The sequence below is a fragment of the Cheilinus undulatus genome, linkage group 4 (genome assembly GCF_018320785.1).
Source record: "Cheilinus undulatus linkage group 4, ASM1832078v1, whole genome shotgun sequence".
Taxonomy (NCBI): Eukaryota; Metazoa; Chordata; class Actinopteri; order Labriformes; family Labridae; genus Cheilinus; species Cheilinus undulatus.
In genome coordinates, this window is record NC_054868.1 from 12777144 (window position 1) to 12787013 (window position 9870).

The 9870-nt window shown below is 40.3% G+C and overlaps 1 protein-coding gene across 4 annotated transcripts; it reads left to right on the forward strand.

Annotated features, from left to right (window-relative positions):
* The first annotated feature begins 525 nt into the window (after positions 1-525).
* On the forward strand, positions 526-8667 carry crybb1l2 (crystallin, beta B1, like 2). 4 transcript variants are annotated; one of them, XM_041785536.1, is made up of 6 exons: positions 526-584; positions 2459-2559; positions 3273-3391; positions 4018-4150; positions 4276-4418; positions 7754-8667. In XM_041785536.1, exons 2-6 carry the CDS (start codon positions 2464-2466, stop codon positions 7923-7925), a joined length of 663 nt encoding a protein of 220 aa, XP_041641470.1. In that variant the 5' UTR covers positions 526-584; positions 2459-2463; the 3' UTR covers positions 7926-8667. The 4 variants fall into 4 exon arrangements, with proteins under 4 accessions (XP_041641470.1, XP_041641468.1, XP_041641469.1 ...); XM_041785534.1 differs by lacking the exon at positions 526-584 and adding an exon at positions 1684-1737; XM_041785535.1 differs by lacking the exon at positions 526-584 and adding an exon at positions 1706-1824.
* The last annotated feature ends 1203 nt before the right edge of the window (positions 8668-9870 follow it).

A 9870-nucleotide genomic window follows, 5' to 3' on the forward strand; every position in this document is an offset into this window, starting at 1 on the left:
CTCATTGCACACCCAGAGGTGGAACACGAAGGTAATTGCTTCTCACAGTTTATTGCTTTTGCTGTTATTGTTTGTCCCACTGCCCCCCGATTACAGCTCTGATGGGAGTGGGAGTGAATTATTCTGTGACAGGCTGTTAAATTTGAACTGGGTCCGTGTGGCTGCTGTTATTATAGGACCCATTTACTGGGGTTATGGCTGAGAAAAAGCTAACTGCAGTGTAACTGAAAACTGACTGCACTCTTTATCCGGCTCATGGATTCATGTCACGAAGGAATGGTTTTAAAGTTAGATTCTCTCACATCAAGTTTTCTGAGGTCAAAAATGTATTGATTTTCAGCTTTTTTCCTCATCATCCCCCTACCCTTCCGTCTCTCTCTCTCTCTCTCTGCCTGCCTCTCTCTCTTTGATGATGGGGGTATTTCTATTCTGTGGGGGCTGTGAGCTCAGCGAGTTTGTTTCTGTGTCTATAATCCCCTCTCTCTAGGCGCCAGCATATAAAAGCTTCAATGGGGCGGGCGCACTCTCACACAGAGCACCAGTCTCAGCCCTGATTCTACTCCTTTACGCACACACTGCCACAGGTAAGACAGTGGACAAAAAAACTTTCAGAGTGTAAAGAAAAGAAAGAAGGAAACCTGATGTAATGCTAAAAATAATATAAAAGTTTTCATGGTGTGAGCCCAAGATATGCAAGTCAAACCTTTGTGCTAATGCTTTACTGAAACATCAGAATGATCCAGCTTTGATTTAACTTCAAAACTTTGAGACGTTTTATTTACTCTTGTATACCTTATACTCATGAACTAAAACTGGTTCTGTTCTACTAGTTTGAAACCCCAAATACCTGAAATTAGGACGTCCTATTCTCATTTTGGAATGTTACTGATAGAAACGTCTATACTAGAGTGGAAGTAACAAGATTGAATTTTGTGTTGTAAAGTTTTGAAGTAAAAGTTGAAGCTAATTTTGGCTTTGATGAGGCCTGAAAAAAGCTATGGCAATGATGTTTTTGTTCTTTTGAAGTGTTCTTCCCATGTAATAGGGGATTAAGGGAAAAAGACTCATATATATGATTTATTGAGGTCAAAGGACTGGTTACTTTTTTAAGAAGGCTATACATAAACTTTATGTGGATATCAAGCTGAACAAAAGGAGAAAATATAAGCCATCAATTTTATGCCATTTTGCTATAAGGTTGACAACTGATTGGAAACATACTTTCTCACTGTCTTTCTGTAATTTTGTTAAAAATTATGATAATGTTAGAGTAAAGGATAAAGAATATGTTGGCAAAACTATTTCTTGACTAAACCAAAGAGGGTCCAAACTTGTTTTGCTTTTTTGATTAACTATGGGGTTGTAGTCAACCAAAGAAAAACTGGGTCGACCAAAATCGCACCCAGGCACCAATTAATCGATCAATTGTTCAGGTTAAAAAAAAAACAAACAAACAAAAAAAAACAACAAAAAAAAAAACATTAATTAAAAACAATTACCTAATTCAATCCATCCAGGCTCCTGACTGCACCTGCTTGGTACTCTAAATGATCCCTAAACGAACGTAACAAGCCTTTCGAAGCATTAATGTATCACGTCTTACTACATAATATAGTTAACTGAGAAACGATCAGCGCGCACCTGCCTTTGATCTCTGTGATTCCGGCGCTGTAACTCTTCAAACTCATACAGCCTACAAAATAACCTCAGATCATCGTTTTTCATCCATTTATAACGGTAGCTATTAAAAGGATCACTTGATCCAGCCCTTGCTGTGTCATTTATGAGCATGAAGCAGACAGCATGCAGCGTTTATTTACGCAGGTGAGAGGAAAAAAGTTCACTCGTCGGGACTTAAGACCAGCAGACATCGCCTTTTGTCACCTCTCCTTTCTGTGTGGCTGTAAGAGAAGCTAAAGCTAACGTGAACACTTTAAAGGGGATTATAAAAAGAGATGATACTACGCAGCTTATTTTCCGACAGGTGAATTAAACTGACCGTGGGAGTTGGTGCAGTGAGGGAGGGCAGAGCAGAGAGACTCAACAGCGCCGCTTCAATACAAACAGCCTGCATCTTTGTGACGAGTTGATGTGTTGTTTCTGCTGTTTTGTTAGTGCTGTAAAATAGCAGAAAATATCCCACTCTGCTAGCTTTGTGTGCTTTTTTACCTGTAATTCCTAGAGCTGCATTGCTCCTGTCCGCAGCAGCACGTCTCTCTCTGTTAGCAGCTCACAGGCTTTTGCCCACAGACCAACGTCTTGGGGGGGGGCGGGGCGATTCGCCGACCAGGGTGATCTTGGACGACCTAAAGCTTTTCGACCAATTAATCGACCAATCGAATTAAAGCTGTCAGCCCTAACTAACACCTAACTTCCCAGACCAACAAAATATTCTAATGCAACTCACTGACAAATCTCTAAAACTGAATCTCACTGTTTTTCTGACATCTGTTCTCAGTCATCATGTCTGCTGGAGGAGAGAAATCTAAGTCTGCTTCCCAGACTGATGGGAAGGCAGCTCAGAACAAGATGTCTGAGATGGGCACGACATCCCTAAAGGTAAGGCACACTATTCACACTACACAAAACATGTAGAACAGATGGTCGGTCATTTACAGATACACCATACAGTCTCTCCATGCTGTGTGAAGCAGTTGGCATCACACTGACAGTTTACCTTCTTAGCTGATATCTATATCCTGACCTGCTGCTGCATGTCTGCCAGCGAGGAGGCGGATGACAACCACAACTGACAGAGAAAAAAGGATGTCAGGCTTCCGTGCGTCAAGTGCCTGTCTCAATCAAAGTCGCTTCATTTAAACATAGCGACACCTGCAAGCAAACTGAGGCACACAACTCGAGCTGTGCTGATTTCACACTTGACATGCGTCATAACTTAAACACCTGAAAAACATCTCCCTAATTGGTGGTCTGTTTGAGTTGCAAGACTTATGATCTCTCCCTGTGTTCTGCTGGCTCTGCCCTGAATCAGTACTGCATTCTCACTTTAAAGCCCCCCACCACCCATCATCCACCTGATAGATGCTATTTTATCACTCCTCAAATTCTGCACATCAAATCAATCTTAAAGAAGTAATAAGGTCAGAGCCAAGGCATCACAACCAAAACTACTGTATGCTCTGCTGCTGCAGTATGTATGTGAGGTTTCTAACTGAGCTGTGGAGCTGCTTGTGGACACTTTATCAAGTCTTCATCTCGGCTTCTTCCCTCTCTCCCATTCTTATCATTGTTCCTCCTCTCCAAATCTCCAGATGTGTGTGTTTGACCAGGAGAACTTGCAGGGCCGCTGCATTGAGATCACTGGGGAGTGTATGAGTGTATGTGAGATGGGGATGGACAAGGTGCGCTCCCTGCGTGTTGTAAGCGGACCGTAAGTAGCCTGTAGCCATTTGCAGCTGCACTTACACACCCACCCAGGGACATATAATGTACCAAACACACCCACTTGTGTAAGCAGAGAGCAGGTGATCTCAAATTTGTACCCCACCATTATGTGACATTTCACACTTTGCATTTTAATCATGTATCTAATGCTTTTATCCTGGCTGATCTGCACACTGCACAGCTGCAGGATGAACTCTAAAAGTAACAAAAAAAGGCAGCAAAACTTTGGTAAAGAAGAGGTGCAATATCATGAAACAATGTGGACCAATAAAAGTAAAAAAGTCAAGTCAGGAAATATGTTCAAGATAAGCACATATAATTGCAAATTAAAGGGAGTCAGGAGAACTACAAATGATTCACTAAAGCATTCCCATAATCAAACCGTTTTTTCTTTAGTACTGCTCTGCCTTTGAATTGGCAGTCTCACAAGAAACACTAAACAAAAAGAACAGTAATGACTAAAAAGGAAAGGCTTGGTTGTTTTTAGTTTCACATACTCCATAATGTATAAAATCATCAGAGGCCTCCTTTAAAAGCAATAAAATGACTGTCAGTCAAAGCTATAGTGCATCTCCCTCATTCCCTCGTGACCTTTTCTCTCCTCTCCTTCAGATTTGTGGGCTTTGAGCAGACAAACCTCACAGGTGAGATGTTCATCCTGGAGAAGGGCGAGTATCCCCGCTGGGACTCCTGGAGCAACAGCCAGAAAAATGACTACCTGCTATCCTTTAGACCTGTCCGCATGGTAGCCTTCCTGTCCAATAATGATTCCTTTAAGAGTATGGCAGTTATTATCCTTGCATGAAGTCGACTGTATATTATTTATTCGACTACTTCCTCCTCTTGTTTTCTTCCCCCATCACCCTCTAGGACCCTGAGAAACACAAAATCACCCTGCATGAGATTGGAGAGTTCAAGGGCCGCAAGATGGAGATCATAGATGATGATGTCCCTAGTCTATCTTCCCACGGTTTCACTGATAGAGTGGGCAGCATTGTGGTCAGCTGTGGAACGTGAGTAGTACCATTAGGGTATGAAAAGGCTAGCCTAACATTCAAATACTCTGATTAATGATTGAGTTATGCACTGTATTGCGGTAACTTTGCTCAGATTTAATAACCCAGACAACATCAAGCTAACTTGACCATAGACTGTATTAAAAGCTGCCATACTGAAAATGCTGTCTCAAACTATCTGTCAGCTCAGAAACAGACAAAAAGGCAGAGCTGAGACAGGCCCTAAGACTCCTGAGACCTGAACTTTGGTTTAGGGCAGAGGCTCCCAACCTGGGGTCCAGGCACCCCTGAAGGGGTGCCAAAGATCTGCTCAGATGTGGTAAAATTAGGTGTGTATATACATTTTTTAAAATCATTATTTGAAAAATTATGTATGAGGGCAAACCTAAAAGATGAAAAGATTAAGAAATCTCTTAGTTTTGTGCAAAAAAGTCAAGTTTTTTAAGGAAAATATATTAAAAATTTGGAGATTATGAAGTTGCTAATTTTTGAGAAATCAAACTCAGAATCTCAGAGTTTGATATTCAGAAATTTGCTAGAAAAAAATGAAATTTTCAAAACAAAGCCTTGATTTTTGACACTAGTACCTAAAAAAATCAAGTTTTTAAATTAGAAATTAACATCAGTGTGAAGTAACAGATTAACAAGAACCCAAACTGAAAACAGATGTTGGATTTTTGACTTTTCGCCTTGCATCAGAAATTCTGCTTTTTATTTCACATTTATTTATAGCCTTTAAAAGTAAAAAGGGTCTCTTTTTTCTCAATAATTAAAGACTTTTTAAACTTGGGAATTTTGAGTTTGTTTCTTTGTCAAGATACATTTTGGGCTTTTATGCCCTTATCCATAAAAGGGGACAGTGGCCAGAGTCACAAACAGGGATGAGAGAATGGGGGAGAGACATGCAGGAGAGCTAACCTTGCAAAGCAAGGTTTCTAAGTTTCTCACTGGCATATCCACCTTGCAAAGCTCCCATCTGAACCGTTTGGGCCCAGTTAGAAAGTGACAGGACCAACCAGCGTTGAGGGGCAGGAGTTTCGGGTGTGAGTCATGATGTAAGCAAGCAACAACAAGATACTGGTGATATTCTGATACTCTGATTGGCCCATGAAGATGTGACAGACATAACGTTCATCCAATCACCCTCCAAGTTTTTTTTTCAAAGCCTCTGCCCTTTCCCAAACGCTGTGTATGGAAGTTTACCAGATGGATGTGTGAAACAAACAAAAAAAAATGGGAACCACTGGTTTAGGGAATAGGGGCACCTTAGAATTTTAAAGGCTCTGCTTTGTCCCCAAACAGGAATTATTATTATTTTTTATTCAAACTTATGTCTGCAAATCTCCTCAAGGTTTCTGCACTGCCCCGGTTTTAGGGCGGATGTTTTGTGCTATGTACCGCCCAGTTGCTGGGGGTCTTCAGTCAGCATGACATGATGCCAGTCATTGAGAGAGCTATGGGGGAGTCACTTTTCTTGTTATTTGAAGATGGACCACATGGACTTGTTAAGGTCAAGCATTTAAAAATAAAATCCCCAAAAGTTGCTGACACCTTGTAAAAGCCTGAAAATTTTCAAGCAAATAACCCCAAAATATCTAAGTAAATTCTCCAAAATGTACAAATACAACATCATGAAAACGACAGAAAATTCTCCCAAACATCCAAACAAACTTCCTGAAATTGTGAAACTCTCCAAAATACACATATACCTGAAATGTCCATGAAAATACCTGAAAATTTCCAAACAAATTCCCCAACATTTCCATGAACATTAGTCTCCAACTGTCCAATTAGTCCAATTGTTCCAAAAAGTTATAAAAGTAGAAGTTATTATATGGTAGGCAGACAAGATTTAATGACCTCATATGTACACACAGAATCTTAAGAGGTTAAGCCTTCTGACCAACAGCAACTACTAAGACCCTTGGTCAAACCCTGCCCTCCTTGGTTTACTGATACTAAGATAGAGGAAAACTGTTTCATCACATTTAAAACAGTTGAAAATACCCTGCAGTTTAACTAACATTTATTTATTTTTAATTGTTTGATTCTCTATAAACTTGACCTTGGTGAAAGAGTGAAGACAGAGATAAAGAAGGGTTTATAAGAAAAACTGTAAATAATCTCTAAAAGCTTGTTAAACTGACCTAGAATATGACTGATGTTTGATGCTTGAAATGTTAGCTGTACTCTTGCAGCAATCTAACAAAAAGCTTGTTTTGCAAAAAGAGATATACAAACTATATAGCAGATTTCTATCTGCTTGTGAGACCAGACTTAATAAGTTGTAATCATGTAAACATTTGTTAGCTGATGTTTCACTATAGTGCCATCAAAATTACTTCATGCTTATGTTATTAGCCATATGTCCGTTAGCTTGCTGTAAAGTTAAAACTACTTAGTATTAGTGGAGCATCACACACTGTGTTCTTTGTTATAGTCAGGGGGTTAAATTACCAGCATTGTCATCCACAGAGTCAAATCTGATCTAACGAATACAGGTCTTATTTTATCACAGCCCAATCTCCCCCCTGGCCTAAAAGGCCCACAAAGCTCTTTCTAGTTGTTAAAGCTAAGCTAAGCTAAGCTGTTTTAGTTCTAAGAATGCAGACTTAAGAGTGAAACTGACCTTCACTAAATCTGCAACAAAGCAGGAATGCTTTCCAAAACTGAAGCATTCATTATTATTTTACAATGGAACTGAGACTCAGCTCACTTAAACCTCCTCTGTATTTGCAGCTCCCAATCCATAACCACTGAAACATTTCAGTCTAACTCAAACCTGCTGCTGGAACAAAAGGTTTCTCTTTGTGTTGCTGCCTGTGTCAGACAGTTATCACATCCTTGTCGTCATCGTCGAACAGCATAATCAGCAACCAAGTGTTTTTCTGTGGGGCTTTTTCATCAGCAGCTAACAGAGGGTGTCATGAACGTCAGCAGCTCTCGGTCTCTGTGCAAAGAGGTGTGGACCGCAGCAGACACGATTTCTTAACTGTTGTGATTACTTCATCATTTGGTCTTCGAGGTTGCCTGAAACAAACAGCTGGAAGGCCAGCTGCCCTGTGGTTTCATGCCTGACGGCATGACAAACAAACTGATGTCTTTATTTGTTAGATGTTTATCCTCCCTGATTGGTCCACAGCTGTCTTGGATTTTAGTCTCACTTTTAACTATGTACTCATCCTTTAATCTCATTTTTGTTTCTTAAATGAAAACAGGTTCTGTGTTTGGCACAGGCACCCTGTTTTGTACAACTTTATGTGTTCATCTTTCCTATTTATGCCCATTATGAACATGCTAACTGTTTCCTCCTCATTTTCTTTTCTCACCAGTTTTGTGGGCTATCAGTTCCCTGGATATCGTGGCAGCCAGTACCTGCTGGAGAAGGGTGAATTCAGACATTTCAATGAGTTTGGTGCCCGCAGCCCCCAGATGCAGTCCATCAGGCGCATTCGTGACATGCAGTGGCACCCACATGGATGCTACACCCCGTCCTCCAAGTGAAACTCGGCGAGGGTGAGGAAGAGAGGGCTAGGAGGACAGACAGAGCATAGAGACAGAGAGGAAAGTGAGGGGAGGAGGGCAAAGAAGGAGAGGAAAAGGGAAAGGGTTTGATATTTCTTCTCTGAACTACGGCCTCTTAGATGTTAAGCTGCAGGATGAAGGGAATTCAGTAGGTTGGTTCTTTTAGTTGTTGCAACATTGTAATTGAAGTAACAGAGGAGATTCCTCCCCAGTCTACTGAGACTGTTTTTAATCATGCATCATTTTTGTTCTCTCTCTCACACCATCTCTGTTTGTCAGCTCACCTCTCCCCACTCTTGTCTCTCCTCCCCTCACTTCCTCTCTCCCCCTCAAACTTCTCTTCCACATCACACCAGCGTCAGCCCTCACACAGCCCATTACCGTCTGACTGACGGGGGTACCAGTTTGGATTTGTGTGCGCTCCTGTTGAGGGGCTGAGACAGGTGAAAGCAATGGCAAGATAAGGGGTCATAGATTTTCTGTGCTCAGACCCTCAAAACACATAAACCTAAAACCAAATAAAGCATCTCACATCCTGCTCCATTTGAAACAATGTCTTATTTAACAAATGTACAAACCTCCCATTTCACAAGAGGCTATTTGTTTGTTTTAGTTATGTTTTGCAAGCTTAGCTTCACCATTTGAGACTGTTGTCTAAGATTCATCTTGGGAACTTAAAGCTGCTACCATATTTATGTTGTTTGTGATATTAATCAATCAATAAAACTTTATTTGTATAGTACTTTCATAATATTGTAATAATAACACACACAGACATCCCTAACATTTTCTTGAGAATTTCAAGTGGTTTTTCCCAGCACTCCTCCTGATCTGAGTTGTGAACATGTGCGTCTCAATGGGAGACTATCCTTGTTGGATGGAGGGAGGCTGGGCGTCGCCTGAGACAAGACATCCAGTTACTAGAACTACATATGGTGTTTAGAGACTTCCATGATGTGTACAGCTACTGGACAGTATGCTGTACAATTAATCTGAGTGCAATTGTGATTGTGATGTCAGGCTGTGCAATTACATATTTGCATAAAAGGCTGTAATATTTTTTTAGGATGTATAATAATTATCAGTGCCAATAAATTAGCGGTTAATATTGCAAAAAAAATTATGCTATTTTATTATTATGATAATAAAATATTAACTGAAAAACTCAGTAGATAATTAAGCATACATTGACTCACTCATGAGACTACACATTCTGAAACAGGCGTCATGGTATGTGGCCTGTCATTAAAGAGGTAGTTAACACTTTAACATTTTTTTTTCATCTTTACTGTAAAGTATCTGACTGAACAATGATAAAACACATCAATGCAGGTGTTATTTCTGACATTTGTACCAAACTAGAATCCTACTATCAGGGTACCACCACACCTAAGAGTCACGGAGAGACTCTGCGTGAGGCACAGACACACCTCTCACCTACCCACCCCTCAAGGGCTTCAAACTTGAGTTGGACGGACTCGAAGTCCCACAGTCTAAATGATGTTCTATTTGAGTATCAATTAGCTTAATAATTCCTCCTGTAGATACCGTAGTTCCCTTTGGTTGGTTAACGACGCAATACATGTCTGCATTAACGCAGTCTAATATGAAGCAGACAGACGGACAGCTGGGGTGGAGAGAGATGAGGAGAGAAAAGTTACAGTCATGAGTAAAAAGACAATGCAGCATCAAACTGCATGGGCTGTTACATATTGAGAGAGTAAAAAATGTTTAGGTAACAGGGATACTTTTAACCATTTCATTTTATTGTGACCTTCTTATTAAGTTAGTATCACTGTTTGTTTGAGAGAACAGAAGGATTGATTCATTTACATTACAAACATCAGTTAGGATGTGATTATACAAGTAGATGTGTCTTATGTTGGAAATATCTGACTGTTACACTGGTTATATTTATTTTATA

What these genes read in the sequence shown, in the direction of transcription:
- crybb1l2 (XM_041785536.1), top strand. Translation starts at nt 2,464, where the DNA reads ATGTCTGCTGGAGGAGAGAAATCTAAGTCTGCTTCCCAGACTGATGGG. An exon ending in TGGGCACGACATCCCTAAAG is followed by an intron (nt 2,560 to 3,272) that starts GTAAGGCACACT and finishes CCAAATCTCCAG; the next exon opens with ATGTGTGTGTTTGACCAGGA. An exon ending in CCTTTAGACCTGTCCGCATG is followed by an intron (nt 4,151 to 4,275) that starts GTAGCCTTCCTG and finishes ATCACCCTCTAG; the next exon opens with GACCCTGAGAAACACAAAAT.